Source organism: Phocoena phocoena, chromosome 14, assembly GCF_963924675.1.
Source record: "Phocoena phocoena chromosome 14, mPhoPho1.1, whole genome shotgun sequence".
In the NCBI taxonomy this organism is placed as follows: Eukaryota; Metazoa; Chordata; class Mammalia; order Artiodactyla; family Phocoenidae; genus Phocoena; species Phocoena phocoena.
Window position 1 is genome coordinate 8,220,748 of NC_089232.1, and position 16,904 is coordinate 8,237,651.

At 41.1% G+C, this 16,904-nt stretch overlaps 1 protein-coding gene across 1 annotated transcript in view; it reads right to left on the reverse strand.

Annotated features, from left to right (window-relative positions):
• Nucleotides 1–9,717: 9,717 nt before the first annotated feature.
• VWA3B (von Willebrand factor A domain containing 3B) overlaps nt 9,718–16,904 on the reverse strand; it is a 205,397-nt gene continuing 198,210 nt past the window's right edge. Inside the window, exons 28-29 of the mRNA XM_065891066.1 lie at nt 9,901–10,119; nt 9,718–9,766 (exon numbers count right to left, since the gene is read on the reverse strand). Coding sequence (XP_065747138.1) covers nt 9,718–9,766; nt 9,901–10,119 — 268 coding nt within the window. The remainder of the gene's footprint in view (nt 9,767–9,900; nt 10,120–16,904) is intronic.

Below are 16,904 nucleotides of genomic sequence, written 5' to 3' on the forward strand. Positions count from 1 at the left end.
GGTTAGAATAATGCTGGTTGTGCATTCTTCCCTTTCATCACTTTATATCATGCCACTCCATTCTGGCTTGTAGAGTTTCTGCTGAGAAATCAGCTGTTAACCTCATGGGAGTTCCCTTGTATGTTATTTGTTGTTTTTCCCTTGTTGCTTTTAATAACTTTTCTTTGTCTTTAATCTTTGTCAATTTGATTACTATGTGTCTCAGCATGTTTCTCCTTGGGTTTATCCTGCCTGGGACTCTCTGTGCTTCCTGGACTTGGGTGGCAATTTCCTTTCCCATGTTAGGGAAGTTTTTGACTCTAAGCTCTTCAAATACTTTCTTGGGTCCTTTCTCTCTCTCTTCTCCTTCTGGGACCCCTATAATGTGAATGTTGGTGTGTTTAATGTTGTTCCAGAGGTCTCTTAGGGTGTCTTCGTTTCTTTTCATTCTTTTTTCTTTATTCTGTTCTGTAGCAGAGATTTCCACCAATTCTGTCTTCCAGGTCACTTATCTGTTCTTCTGCCTCAGTTATTCTGCTATTGATTCCTTCTAGTGTATTTTTCATTCCAGTTATTGTATGGTTCATCTCTGTTTGTTCTTTAATTCTTCTAGGTGTTTGTTAAACATTTCTTGCATCTTCTCGATCTTTGCCTCCATTCTTTTTCCGAGGTCCTGGGTCATCTTCACTATCATTATTCTGAATTCTTTTTCTGGAAGGTTGCCTATCTCCACTTCATTTAGTTGTTTTTCTGGGGTTTTATCTTGTTCCTTCATTGGTACATAGTCCTCGGCCTTTTCATTTTGTCTACCTTTCTGTGAATGTGGTTTTTGTTCCACAGGCTGCCGGACTGTAGTTCTTCTTGCTTCTGCTGTCTGCTCTGTGGTGGATGATGCTATCTAAGAGGGTTGTGCAAGCTTCCTCATGGGAGGGACTGGTGGTGGGCAGAGCTGGGTGTTGCTCTGGTGAGCAGAGCTTAGTAAAACTTTCATCTGCTTGTCTGCTGATGGGTGGGGCTGAGTTCCGTCTCTATTGGTTGTTTGGCCTGAGGTGACCCAGCACTGGAACCTGTAGGCTCTTTGGAGGGGCTAATGGCAGAATCCGGGAGGGCTCACAGCAAGGAGTACTTCCCAGACTTTCTGCTGCCAGTGTCCTTGTCCTCACAGTGAAACAGAGCCACCCTCCGCCTCTGCAGGAGACCCTCCAACACAAGCAGGTAGGTCTTGTTCCATCTCCTGTAGGGTCACTGCTCCTTCCCCATCGGTCCTGATGTGCACACTATTTTGTGTGTGCCCTCCAACAGTGGAGTCTCTGTTTCCCCCGTCCCGTTGAAGTCCTGCCATCAAATCCCGCTTGTCTTCAAAGTCTGTTTCTCTGGGAATTCCTCCTCCCTTTGCTGGACCCCCAGGTTGGGAAGCCTGACGTGGGGCACGGAACCTTCACTCCAGCGGGAGGACTTCTGTGGTTTAAGTGTTCTCCAGTTTGTGAGTCACCCACCCAGCAGTTATGGGATGTGATTTTACTGTGATTGTGCCCCTCTTATCATCTCACTGTGGTTTCTCCTTTGTCTTTGGATGTGGGGTATCTTTTTTGTCACCAAAACAGTTCCAGTGTTCTCCTGTCGATGATTGTTCAGCAGTTAGTTGTAATTCTGTGCTCTCGCAAGAGGGAATGAGCACACGTCCTTCTACTCTGCCATCTTGAACCAATCTCCCATTATGCTTTTAATGCCTATAGGGTCTCTAGTGATAATTCCTCTTCGTGTTAATTTGTGTTGTTTCTCTTCTGTCTTACTAATTAGAGGTTCATCTCTTTTGTTGATTTCTTTCAAAGGACTAACTTTAGAATTTGCCATTTTACCTTGTAGTTTTTTCTTTGTTCTATCAATTATTCAGAAATGTATTTAATTTCCAAATATTTTGAGATTTTAATGAATATCTTATTGCCATTGGTTTCTCACTTAATTTCACTGTGGTCCAAAAACGTGCTCTGTATGATTGCAATTCCTTTAAATTTATTGAGACTTATTTTATGGCCAAGCATATGGGCTATCTTGGTAAATCTACCACGCATGCTGGAAAAGAAAGTTTGCCAGGATTTGGAATTTAAGTTGAGGTGGTTAAGATAATCTTGTTTCTTTTAATTTCTTTTATATTATTTTTTAAATTTTACTTTAGTCTACTTAAGTGCCAAAAGAAAAAAGTTAGTATCCACACCTATGTAAAATGTAGAAACCTTGCAGTCATGTAAATCCATTTACCACTCTACCAGTTGCCTTTCAAGCCATAGTTGTCATATGTATTATGTCTATATGTACACCATGGAAACTGAGAGGAAAAATAGTTAACAAATATTTCCTAGATACTTACCATTTCAGACGCTGTTCATTCCATCTTTAAGATCTGATTTTCTATATTGCATCGTTTCTCTTCAGACTGAAGAACTTCCTTTAGCATTTCTTACAGTACAAGTATTCTATAATAACTTCTCTTCATTTACTTTTATCTGAAAATGCTTTTATTTTTATTTCATTTTTGAAGGATATTTTCAGATGATACAGAATTTTGGGTTGAGAGGTTTTGTTTTCTTTCAACAATTTAATGATGTTTCACTGCCTTCTAGCTTCTATAGTTTCTGATGAGAAGTCAGTGATTTCTAGTTATTGTTCCTTTATGTGATGTGTCGTTTTTCATCTGGAAGCTTTCAAGATTTTCTCTTTATGTTTGGTTCTCAACATTTTACCCACATGGAGTAATTTTCTTCTTATTTATTCTGTTTGGGGTTCACTGAACTTCTTGAATCTATAAGTTTGTATCTTTCAAGAAATTTGTGATATTTTTCAGCCAGTGTATCTCCAAATATCCTTTCCTTCCTCTCTCTCCAGTTACAAAGGATATTAGATTTTTTGATATTCTCCAAAGTCCCCAAAGTCCATGAAAAAAGTCTTTTATCTCTTTTTCAGACCAAACAATTTCTTTGATCAATCTCAGTTCCATTAACTCTTTCCTTGGTCTATTCTGCTCATAAGTCCAGTCAGTGGTTTTTTTTCTTTAAACTTAAGATATAATTGTTTATTCTAGAATTTCCATTTTTAACAGTCTTTTTCTCTGCTGGGATTTCCTGTCTTTTCATTAATTATAAGCATGTTTTTCTTTACCTTAATGGACATAGCTATAACAGCTGCTTTAAAGTTCTTGTCTGATAATCCAACATCTGGGTCATATCAGGGTTAGTTTGTTGCCTTTTCTCTTGAAACTGGATCACATGTTTATATATTGAATAACTTAAAATTGTATCTCAGACTTTGTGCATATTAGCTTGTAGAGATGCTGGATTCTGTAACATTCCTCAGAAGCCTAGTTATTTTTGTTTTAACAGACGTTAACTTTGTTGAACTTAAATGGAAATTTCTGCCTCTTTGGCGGCAGCTCAAATTTCCATGTAATTTTTTAACCTTGGATGGTGATCCTGTAACCTGATTGTGCATGTGTGGTTAAGATGTCAGTCAGAAATATGGGAAGAGTTTGTATACACAATATTTTTGGTTTCCTGTCTCTGGCTCTCTCCTTGCTGGGATTCTCTCTGCACTTTTCAGAAGCTATAGTTTCTCCAAACTCTGTTTTCTGGTTTTTCAAGACAGAAAGACTATATGTTTTCATTCAGAGATTAAACCTGCCCATATGGTACTGACCACGTCCTGCCTCAGGTTCCCTCAAGCTAAAAAAATATAATAACAGGCAACTCACTACATCAGAATCTGCCTGTCTTTGGTCACTTTTCAGGATCTCTGGGTAGTTGTTATTTGTATGCTGTCTGTCAGAGGGTTCTGTGTTAAGAGTTTACGTTTTCAAACGTACTGGAAGTGGAATTTTTCTTGCCTTTATTGTTGAAGGTTAGTTCCACTGAACATACAATTCCTTGTTACATATTTTTGTTATTTTCCTCTTTCTGCACTTTCCTGTCCCAATATCTTCTGGTTGCCATAGTTTTTGTTGAGAAGTCATTGATATTGTGTCATCATTTCCTGGAATGTAACACACTGTTCTTCTCTGGTCACTTTCAAGATTTTCTTGCTATCATTTTTCAGCAGTTTGACTGTGACGTGCCTGGAGTGGTTTTCTTTGTATTTATCATGCTTGGGATTATTTAGGCTTCTAGGATCTACTGATGTTTTCCATCACATTTTGGAAGTTTTCAGTCATTGTCTCTAAATATGTTTTTTCTTTCTCTTTTCCTGTCTCCTTTTCTTCTAGGTCTTCAATTTCACATATTTTGAAATCATCCCACAGGTCTCTGAGGTTCTCTTTACTTTTCTCCAATCCCCTTTCTGTTCTTTTTGTTGAATTGGGAAATTTTTATTAATCTGTCTTCAAGTTCAATGATTCTTCCGATCTCTCCTCCTGCTGTTCAGTCCATTTAATATGTTTTGTTGTACTTCTCAGCTCTAGAATTTTCCTTTTGCATTTTTAATACCTTCATGTATCTATCGAGATTCCCTATACATTTCTTCATTGATTTTCCTTTAATTCTCTGCACATATTTATGATTGTTGCTTTGAAGTTTGTTAAATACAACATCTGGACTCAAAGTTTCCATTGACTGTCTTTTAGCCATTAGAATGGAACACATTTTCCCATTCCTTTTCATGTCTAAGTTTTTTGATTCAGAAATCAGACACTGTAGGCAGTATATTCTAGCAATGTTGTAGTCTACTGTGTTCTTCAAGGTTTTTGTTTATTTATTTTTGGTCTGTTGTCTGCTTGATTTTTTTTTTTTCCTATTCTAGTACGAAGTTAACTTGCCTGTATTCAAACTGCAAACTTTTCTCTGCTGTAATATGAAGCAGCTCACATTTTAATTCTGTTTTTATGGTTTGTCATTGCTGCTTTTCAATCCTGGCACCTTGGGTGTTTCCTCTATGGCTACATAATTTGGTGGCAGATTTTAGAGCTCACTCTTTCAGTGATTTCCCTCCTTAACTTTTCAACTGCATTGCCAGCCTTGGAGTCTGTCCCCTGACACTATAATCCCACAGGACTAGATCACTGCTGCCCAAGCTGTACATGATTTGGAAATACATTTCAGTTAACAAGGAGCAAACACAACAGACTTTGCTCCATGCAGTTCTATCTCACGAAATGCCTCTGTTTTCTGCCTATTTTGGTTTTGAATAGGGCTCCCTGGGTTCTCCCCTGTACATGCTTAAGTAGTTTAGTGATCAGCCAGGAATAAAAACAGTTTATATTTAGATTTCATGACTCACTCTTACTGTGGTTTCTTGCTGCCAAGATGTTGTCTTTAAATTTTCACTTCTTTTCTACCCTTGAACACTTATCTCTGGCACCTTGAGCCAGTCAGGCTGTAGTTTTCTGTGGCCTTGGCCATGAAAACTGGGGAGTGCCCTTAGGCCAGAGTGTCACCACCTCACAATTCTTACCTCTTCCAGTTGCAGTTTTTTGAGACTAAACTCTATGCTTTTGAACATTTTCTTGTGAATTTAAATACTTGTTGACTTTTAAAAACATTTTATCCAGGTCTTAAAATTAAGATTAATTAAGGGATTAGTTAAGGGATTTGGATTACCACTTCACATTGCCACATTTCTGGAAGTTCTCTAAATGTAGTTTTAATTTATATTTCTCTTAACATGAATGAAGTTAAATATCTTTTCAAACTTTTAGGTTTATATATTTGCAAATACTTGATGTCCTTTGCCTGTTTTTGTGCCATGTTTTTGGTCATTTTTCTCCCTCAATTTTTAAGAGTTTATGATATACTAAACTCTTTATGATATACTGAATTTCCATTTCTATTTGGGTCTGTTTCTAGACTCTATTCTATCCCATTGGTCTATTTGTCTTTTCTTGTGCTAGCACCAAACAATTTTAAGCGTGAAGATGTTATAGTGTTTTATGTGTTCTTACAAGTCCCTCCTCATGGCTTTTCTTTTTCAGTTATTTTATAGTTACTCTCACATATTTATTTTTCCATATGAACTTTATTATCAACTTTTCAAGCCTTATAAAATATTTGCTGTTATTTTTATTGGGATTGTGTTACACTAATAAATGAGCTCAGGGGCTTCCCTGGTGGCTCAGTGGTTAAGAATCCACCTGCCAATGCAGGGAAAACGGGTTCGAGCCCTGGTCCGGGAAGATCACACATGCTGCAGAACAACTAAGCCCATGCGCCACAACTACTGAGCCTGCGCTCTAGAGCCTGTGAGCCACAACTGCTGAAGCCTGCACACCTAGAGCCCGTGCTCTGCAACAAGAGAAGCCACCGCAATGAAAGGCTCACGTACCACAACAAAGAGTAGTCTCCGCTTGCCGCAACTAGAGAAAGCCCATGCACAGCAACAAAGACCCAACACAGCCAAAAATAAACAAATAAATAAATTTATAATAAATAAATAAATGAGCTTAGAGAGAACTAACATCTTCATGATGTTGAGCCATTCTATCTAAAAACAAGGGATATTTATTAAGTCGAATTTTGTGTCTTTCAGGAGTGTTTTAAAGTTTTCCCCATATTGTTTTTGTTTATTGTTAAGTTTATTCAAGCTACAGTTGATCCTCATTATTCATGGATTCCATATTTGTGATTCACCAAGTCACTAAAACTTATTCCTAACTCCAAAATCAATACTCAAAGTATTTTGTAGATATGCATATGCTCAGACTGGTTAAAATCTGAGTCACCTTTCTGTCTCGTTTCAGCTCTCTTACTGTAAAATAGTGTCCTTTTCATGGCATATTTAGTGCCATGTTTTTCACATTTTTGTGTTTACTATTGGTGATTTCACTGTTTAAAATGAAATAGTGTTGAAATGCTGTCTAGTATTCTTAAGTGCAAGAAGGCTGTGATGTTCCTTACAAAGAAAATACGTGTTAGTTTCCTTCAGGCATGAGTTATAGTGCTGTTGGCCATAAATTCTATGTTAATAATTCAATAATACATATTAAATAAGGTGTCTTTAAACAGAAACACACATAAAAGAAGGTTAGATATTGATCAGCTGGTGGAAATGATGTGACCAGAGGCTCACAGGAACCTAACCCCTAAGGGCCATAATTCAGTATTTGCTTAATTTAGTTTTAGAGATGACTTTATAGAACAGAACTGCCATTTTAAAAATGAGATTTATGAGAATTGACTATATTTAGTTTTCTATGTTTCTATTGTAAATAAGGTTTTCATTACCAATATATCTTCTAATTGATCGTTATCTGTACATATGAAGACTATTGATTTCTGTATATTAAATTTCTATCCTGCCGCCTCATTGCACTATTTTTTTGTTTCAATTAGTATTATTATTTATTCTCTCAGGTTTTTCAGGTATATTCTCTTTCATGTGCAAATATAATTTTACTTCTTTTTCAATTCTATTCCCCTAATTAATTTTTCTTATCTAATTGTGTTTGCTACAACTCCTCCCTTTTATAAGGATGTATTTTCATCTATGTTGAACTGCTCTGAGCTGGTAACGGCCTAGGTTATTGATCCATAGATTCCTGAAGTTGAAAGGAACTTAGAGGTAATGTTGGTGATTCTGCCACTTGATGCATGAATCTTTTTTACATCCTTCAAGTGGTCATCCAGTCTCTTCTTGAACCATCTGTTCCCTTTCTTCTAGTAAGAGCTTATCACCCTGTATGCATTCCACACAGTTCTCTGTGGCTACCCGTCACTTCATCCTGATGCCTCTGCACCTGGCTTATGATCCAGGCCAATTATATAGGGTAGGCTGTAAAATCTGGATATATAGCTATTATTTTTAACAGATTGAATCCTTTTTATTGCTTCTTCTGTCACACGCTAAAAGTGCAGATTTACTCAGTGAAAATCAAATACACAAATTACCTGAGGCAATGCATACAGATGCACAAGAAGGATGGATGGTAATGCATCCCCTCCATTTGCTGCAGCCTGGAAACTGTCTCTAGACAGTAAGTCGGGCACTCACAGGGCTCACTTCGTTTGTTTCTCAGAGATCAATGCTTCTGTCCAATGTTTTGGAAACTGTTGTTACATACATTTTATCAGGTGTTTTAGTTGTTTCAGGTGGGGGATGGGGGTTGGGGTGGAAATCCAGTTCCTGTTATTCTATGCTGGCTGGAAGTGGAAATACATAGTCATTATTGCAGTCTTCCCCAACACATAGAACTGGGCATTATCGTTGAAGGACAACACACTGAACATATCACTTGATGTCATTGAGCATATCATGCATTGTAATATAATATCAATACACTATTTCATATATTTGTCCTGTGGTTCATCCTTGCATCCCCGTGGAGATGAAGAGGGTAGAATAGTCTAATGGTCTCTCTGCAGCCTGGCCCACTGTGAGCACTCAATTGTTTGTTGAATAATTGAATGAATACATGCAGACTTACATGAATGCACTCATGCATGAATGAATCACTTTGACTGTGTGAATGGATTCTTTCCTACCCAAGCCCCGCCCCCCGCCCCCAAAAATTCTCCACTGTGCAGACCAAACCCAGACGACTGCTCCAGAGCCTTCCTGCCCGGGTTCTGCGTGACAGGATGTCCAGTTGCAGGACACTGTCCCCGGCCTTGTTCCAGATCATTTCCTCACTCCTCAATTTCTTCCTCCCTGCCTTACTACTTTTAGCCTGATGCTGAGCTGATGTCCCTTCTTCTTACATATTTTTGGTAGTGGTTAAATTCTTCACCATAACCCTGGTGACCCCTTAGCTTTTGAGAATGTAAGTATCACTTTTAATTAGGTTGTGGATTTTAGAGTATCACAATGCTGCCCTATCATTTCTATTTGCAAAAAGCATCCAATATTTTTCTTATTAATAATCTGTACTCTATTATTATCTAGCCCTAGGGCTATTATTGACTAGAAGAAAACAATTTGGGAGACTATTTCATTTTTAAAATTAATGACGCTAATTTTACTAAAATTTTTTTGAAGTGAATACTTTGGTACCTCATTGCTAAAATGTGTTCAGAGAAAACAGTAACAGCCCAATAGTTCTGAAATGTTTCCAATGTAAGAGTTTTTATTCTGGTTCCACGCTCAGAGGTACCTACAACAGACTACAGATAAAACTAATTAGGGAGGGCTCAATAAAAATTTTCAGAAAACAGTAAAATAGGCAATGTTCAGCCTTGCAGCTCTCAGACAAGTTACTAGGTCTTAATTTCAGTCCTAACATTTAATGATAAAATCTCTAATTCTGATGAGATAATCAATTTAAAACAAGACTGTAGGCTTGGATTAGAACTACATAATTTCAAGATTAGAACTACAAATTTCAAAAAATTTGAAAATCCTATGATGGTAATCTATCAGATTAAATTTCTGGGTGTGGGGAGTCTACCAGAAGATGGTATTCAGTCAGTTTTGTGGGGGCAGGGAAAATAATAGGATAAAGAATGGTCCAGGAAAGCCAGAACCAATAAGCTCAAACAGATCCAGGTGGAGGATGGCAGGGAAGTCTACCTTTGTTACAACCGGGGAAGGCAGAGGTAGAATGAAGCATGGCCTTACCTCAGCAGAGGGGCTAGTTCCACAATGTCTGGTGGCTGAGGGCAGACCAGGAGGAACACTGGTTCTCTTAAACATGGTTGCCACTAGACTGCTTTCAGGTTTCTCAGAGATGCCCCTCAGCGCTTTGCTGCTGTGGGTGGCTTTATAAGGGCAGGGCAGGGCTGCTCGAGGTGGAGGTGTGGCAGCAATGGCGTGGCTGGTTGACTCCTAGACCCCACACCGAGGACCTTCTCTGGGGAAGTGGATGTCAGCATTGCTTAAGGGTGTTAAGAGTTTTTGCTGTCCTGGCGCCTAAACTGGCCCGGAAACTGGGGAGTGATCTTACATGCACTATCCTTGAGAGACATTTCAGGGTGTTCCTGAAAGAAATGATGTTGTCCCTCTCCCAGCCTGGGCTTGGGGTGTGTTTTGGGGTAGGACTCTCGGGACCTGTTTCCATGGGAAGAGTCATCTGAGTCCGAGGAGACCACCTCCTGGAGAGGTAGCCTCTTGGTGGCTTTCTTTTTCTTCCTTCTAGGGTTCTCCTGTCTTAGTGCTTGTAAATCCCCAGTGTTAACTTCTTTGATTGGCCATATTAGGAGAGTAGAGTTCTTTATCTCCACGTCTTCCCTAGAGAGAGAGAAAGAGAGTGAGAGAGGTAGATCAGGGTTATCCTGGTCTTGATGGCTGCTGTGTCTACAGAAATGTTCAAGCCAAGAGATAACAAGTGTGGTGAGGATGTGGATAAAAGGGAACCCTCATGCACTGCTGGTGGGAATGTAAGCTGGTACCGCCACTATGGAAAACAGTATGGAGATTCCTCAAAAAATTAACATGGTAGAACTACCATGTGATCCAGCAATTCAACTTCTGGGTATATACCCAAAGGAAATGAAATCAGTATCTTGAAGAGATATCTCCACTCTCATGTTCATTGCAGCATTATTGACAATAGTCAAGACATGGTAACAACCTAAGTGTCCATTGATGGATGAATGGACAAAGAAAATGTGATATACATGGAATATTATTTAGCCATAAGAAAGAAGGAAATTTGCCATTTGTGACAACATGGATGGACCTTGAGGGCATTATGCTAACTGAAATACGTCAGACAGAGAAAGACAAATACTGTATGATCTCACTCATATGTGAATCTAAAAAGAGCCAAACTCACAGAAACAGAGAATAGCATGATGGTTGCCAGGGGCTGGGGAGGTGGGAGAAATGGGGAGATGTTGGTCAAAGGGTATAAAAAAATAAAGGAAAATATATCGGGCAGTTTATTTATCTAGAAGTGTCATCCTTCAAAGAAGGCATCTTGGGAACACCACGACCCCATCTCAGCCAGGCCATCATGGCATACCATTTCGGGAACTTGCCTTTTTCAGGGCCTTTAGGGTAAAGTAAGGACACCAGCTGTTCAACCTTATTTTGTTCCCATAATCAGTACCTGCCACCTTGATCGCCCATCTTTCACTCTGAGTAACTTTGCCATGGCTGCTTCAGATCCTTTTGGAAATTGTCAAGAAAAAAATTAGTAGAGTGGAAAAAGATTTTTAGTTACTTTTAAATAGAAAATTTCATCAATCAAATTCCTCTTCAAAGGATCAAGATTCACCACATGTGATACTTTTCAAGGACTCAGGAGGTGATTTCCAAGAGACATTAAAAAATTGGCCTGACCAGTTCACACGCATTAGGATAGCCATTGCCAAAAAAAGAAGAAAAAAAAAAATCAAGAAGTAACAAGTGTTGGCAAGGATGTAGAGAAATTGGAATCCTTGTGCACTGATGGGAATGTGAAGTGGTACAGCTGCTGTGGGAAACAGTGTGGCAGTTCCTCAAAATACTAAAAATAGAATTATATAATCCAGAAATTCCACTTATGGGTATGTACTCCACAAGAATGAAAGCAGGGACCCAGATACAGATATCTGCACACTGATGTTCATAGCAGCACTATTCATAATAGCCAAAAGGTAAAAGAAGCCCAAGTGTTCATTGACGGAGAAGTGAACAAACAAAATAGGATATATACACGCAATGGAATATCGTTTAGCCTTAAACAGGGAGGAAATTCTGGCATTTGCTGTGACGTGGACGAACGTTAAGCTGAGTGAAATACGCCAGTCACAAAATGGCAAACACTGTGACTCCGCGTAGATGAGGTAGTACCCGGAGTCGTCAAGATCACAGAGGTAGGACACAAAACGGTGGTTGCCAAAGGCTGAGGGGAAGAGGGAGTGGGGAGTCCGTGTTCATGGGTGCAGAGTTTCAATTTGAGAAATTGAGGAAAAGCTCTGGAGATGAATGGTGGGGATGGTTGCACAGCCATGTGAACGTACTTAATGCCACTGAACTGCATGCTTAAAAATGGTTAAAATGGTCAATTTTATGTTATGTATATTTTACTACAATAAAACAGGCGGCCTTAGCAATAGCAGTAGCATTGGAAAAAGGCTTCCCAGGAGGCCACCAACAAGATTATCTTTAAATATAAGGCCAGCGCCTGTGTGGATGGGTAAGTTCTGTGAGGCCAGGTTCTCAGAGACTCGAAATCACGCCGCAAGACTGTCATCACCAGCCCTGTTCTTTGAAATCTAAAATCTTATCCACCCCACTACCATCAATTCTCCCGCAAATCACTACGCTGCTCCAGAGGAGACTAAGTTGGTACATACTATTTCCTTTCAGAGGTTTTCTCTGTTTCCCATATATTAGAGTTGGCCGCAGTCCAGTCTATAACCTATCAGCTGTCTGACAGAAGAGCCGCAAGGAAGGAATGCGAAGAAGAGAGTTTTCCGGGTGTACTAAAGGCACCCAAAGAGTAAGGCAGAGGAGAGGCCTACCTGCCCACCTGAAGGACACTAGGAGATGATCTTGGAAGGAACCCAGGAAGAAGAGTATGAAAGACCAAGAAGCAACGTGTGTCCAGCCCTCCCTCAGTAGGGGGTTGGTCACATAAGCGGTGGACCACCTGGACAACTAGATTTGAGGCAGGCAATAATGAAACAAGAAGTGCCCTTGTCTTGTAAAGATGCAAGTAACATATTAAGTAGAAAAAATGGTGCAGAACAGAATGTATGTTACATGTTCATTTCTGTTATTAAGATTGTGAATATGGGGGATGATTGGAAACCTTCACATCCATCTCTTAACAGTTGCCTCAGAGAAATGGATTCCAGGAGAATTGCCACTTTCTCCACATTAAGAAGTCTTTTTTCAACTGTCATAAATGATTAAGAGAAACAAAGGTTTCTATTTTGAGGAAAGAGAAGCAAAATAGCAGAGAAAACACTCTAGAAGGAAATACAGCAAAATGCAAATGGCGATTACTCTTGAAATGTGGAACTACGGATGGTTTTTATATTCCTTTTGTGTTTTGCTTTTAATTCCTAAATTATATTAACTATGCATTACTTTTTGAATAAGAATAAAACAGTATAAGTTAGCATGATTCGAATAAAAATGGGCCGGGATTTTGATCAAGGAAAAGCCTTTACATCAACCAAGTAGATGCTGCTAGGCTACCCTATTATATTCTCCAGAATGACTGATGTAGACCAAGTTCAAGGTATTCCACAAGGAAATGTCCCCTTATAGGATGGGGGAGCAGGGTAGGTGTGAATCTGATGTGAAAGCTCTTATCCACGCCCCCCGGCCCCCCACGCACCCTCACTCTGCTCTGTGGGAAGGGGAAGGGCGGCCGTGCTCCCGACTTCAGCCAGTGGACATTCTCCACCAGCACACCCGGAAGGGCCCTGCTAAGTGGCTTTCTTTTGCCCTATTTCATGCCCAAACTGAATTCGATTTAGTGCCCTATTAATTATTTTAGGCTACAGAGTTGGTCAACACTGCAGGGGATCGTGGAGGAGCCAGGCACTGTGCCTTCCTTCACTGGCTCTTCAGAGCAGCTCGTTCCGCTACAGGGAAGAGTTCTGAGCATCCTGTCCATGCTCTCCTTGGGTCAAAATCCACCGCATTCACCTGACCTGGGCATCGTCAGTTTGCCCGTATTCTTGCTGGCTCCCTGAGGCCTCATGTCTATTCTGCCCTAAGTGTGTCTCTGTTGGCAAGGCCATCTTAGAACATAAAGAACAGGAGGACGTCTGGCGTAGGTACCGGATACACATTTGATGAGGGCCAGGAGGCCCCTGAGTTTTAACAACGGAAGGGGCACAAAAAGGAGAGACTGAGAAGAAAAGGCAGTTTCTGCTATCCAGATTGCTCTCACTGGCCCTCAGGGGTAACGAATCACCATGACTGTCTGTGCTCTTGTCCCAAGTACAAGCACGCCTTCTGAGGACAGGCAATGGCACCTGTCCCTCTGGATAAGGTAGGACACTCACAGACAGGGTTATGGCGGAACTGCTTGTTTTCCAGGCCTTAGGAAATGGGGCTCCTGATCTGACCAGAAGGGACCGAGGGAGCTGACGACATACACAGGCTTAATGATTTCCAGAGGCACAGCTCCTTCTAAGGGAAAAATAGTCAGTAGTGACCGGGTGAGAGGATAGGAGTGATTCATCTCAGAGGCAGCACTGAATCTTGAAGTTTTAATCGATGACTTAATATCCCTGCTGTCAGGAAGGCAATGTGAGGCCATGCTACATGGATAAGGGGAGGAGGGTTCAACAATATGGGAATTATCATTTCCTTTGGGGGCACAGTCCTAAATCCGAATAGCTTGATGGAAAATTGCTAAACTGTTCAAAGAAAGGTAACGAGAGGCTAATATTTTGTGTAATAGGAATTAAGAGCTGGCTGCAGACCCAGACAAACCACGTCAGAACGCTGGGAGGGGATTCTCCTACCCAGCCACGTCCCCAAGACCACACGGTTATAATTGTGCACCAAGGGAAGAACACTCTTGTCTGCAGTCTCTTTCTAGCGGAGAATCTCACTGCCCAACAACCTCCTTCAGACGCCCAGTGATTTTTCCGGAGCACAGAAAAAATGATGAGTCCAACCTGGTTCTCCGGTGATCCCATTTAGAATGTTGCTCGTTATTTCAAGAAATCAAACTCCCTCTGTGGTGAATCTTCTCAAAGAGGAAACTTGGAGGCAATTTGCCCAAGCCTTGTTCTATCAACAAGGAAGGGAGGATGGATTCCAGCTCGGCTGTGAGGGGTTTCCTGCCAGTTACATGGCACCAAAGGCACCCTGCCCAGAGGAGCACGTGGTCCCCACCTGTGGGTGGTTGAGCAACACCTGCTAGAGGCACTTCCCTTCAATGGAGAAAACCGGAAGTCAGGGCATTAAGCCCAGCAAACACGCTTTCCCTGAAGGAGCCGGAGGCCGCAGCCTTCTGATGTGAACAGGACCCCGGGGAGGTAGTCAGGGAAGACCTCGTGCTGTGAACCTCCGGCCTGGCAAGGAGGGAGGATGCCAAAATGAAGGAAAATTCCTTCTGGCTTCCTTGCCTTTTGGAGTTAGGAGAAATTACATGTGTGTTCTCTAAATGGAGAAAGTTACTGACAGGTTAGGGACTATTTTCATTCAGAACAGACATCTCTGATGGCACGAAATGCAGAAAAAGCTCAGGGACTTTACTGAAGGCAAGGCAAGGCAAGAGCAATCATTTCCCTCCACCAGACACACCTCTCTCAGTGGTGCTGCCAGAGAATGCAATCATCAGGTTTCAAAGGAACGAGAAAATTGGAAGAGCCTCACCTGACTTCATATCACAAACATGGTAATACTAAAACTCTCTCCTTTAAGGACTAGTTATTTGGAATTTAGCAAAATGGGTAACATATTTTGCAAGACAACCTTGCTATAAGTCTTCAAGAATCATTTTTGTCGGGCTTCCCTGGTGGCGCAGTGGTTGAGAGTCCGCCTGCCGATGCAGGGGACACAGGTTCGTGCCCCAGTCCGGGAGGATCCCACATGCCGTGGGGCGGCTGGGCCTGTGAGCCATGGCCACTGAGCCTGAGCGTCTGGAGCCTGTGCTCCACAACGGGAGAGGCCACAACAGTGAGAGGCCTGCGTACCATAAAAAAAAAAAAAAGAATCATTTGTGTCGAATTTTGAATTGAAAATGAAAATTTGTATCAGCTGTGGCCATATTCAATCAATTTTGAACCCTTTACCTTCCAAATACTTTTCTTCCTGCCTTTCACTGTGTACCAGCCTTGTTAGGAACCAGAGAAGGGGCTTGCAGAAAATACTCTCAGTGACCCCAAACTGAAGACCCCAAGAAGGAAGAAAAAGAGGAGGGGCAGAGGGTGGAGAGCTGGATGTCTGGCATCCTGGTCCACAGCTGTTTGGGACCATATACCCCTTGTCTTACCAACCCCCAATGGATGGTTATAGTGGATTCAGTATTTTAAAATTAAATTTAGCCATATGATGTCCCGTTGAAGTTGTAACCTACAGTACATTTCTTTAATTAGCCCATGAAGAAAGCACCACGATTTTTTTTTTTTAAATGGTCTCATCTGGGGTAAGAGTGTGAAGATTTACTAAAGAACAACCAAAGGGAGGTGGCACATTTAGAAAGGAAGCGAGAAAGAGTTTCTGATGAGAAAGGACCTACCAGAAGGAAATCCCAGTGTAGATACAAAATAAGACCTACGCCTTTATTCTGTGTGCTCACATCTACCAGCCCTGATTATGGAAACAGAGACAGATTAACCTCTGAACGTAGCGGGCTGGATGTGACCTCTGCTTAGGAGAATTAAATGCAGTCTCTTTCTAGCGGAGGGGCAGCTAGAGCAACACAACAGTGGAAATTACAATGGGAGACAAGGGGGTCAATGAACGCTTCCGCTGTGTAAAGCCCCGGGAGCTGGGGTAGGCAACTAGCAGCAGAGCTTTAAATAAGGCCTGGGGTAGTACTAAGGCAGAAAATAATGAAAGGTTTTTCTCAACACAGAAAGAAGTGAATTTTAATTCTAAAATAGTGATTGATAATACTGAGTTTAGTGAAGATGGTACCTAGACACGTGTATCCACAGTCCCATATAATGTACTGTAATTTGGATATCATATTGCTTGAGTAGGATTTTGAGACAACAAAAGTGCTCTTATTTAAAATGATATATTCATCTAGAAAAAGACTGAAGGAGTGCAGAATATATTTTCAACAATCATACCTAACGGAAGCTTCTCTGTGGAACTACATGCCCCTCAAGGAGCCTTGCTGGGCGTCCCCTAGTATTTGTGTGTTCATTGGTTCATTCCTCAAAGAGTCCTTGGGTACATCCTGTGGGCCGGACCCTGCCAACCAGGATTTAGAAGCAGAAAGAACCTTGCCCCCGCTTTCAAGGACTGACGCCTAGTAGGGGTGATGGTCCTGAAAGTACATGGCCCAACACAAGGTAAAATTCCTATAATGAAAACGTCTACAGGACGCAGTGGAATCGCGTCACCACGTAGGGCTGGAGTCCTGGAACACAGGGCTTGCCTTC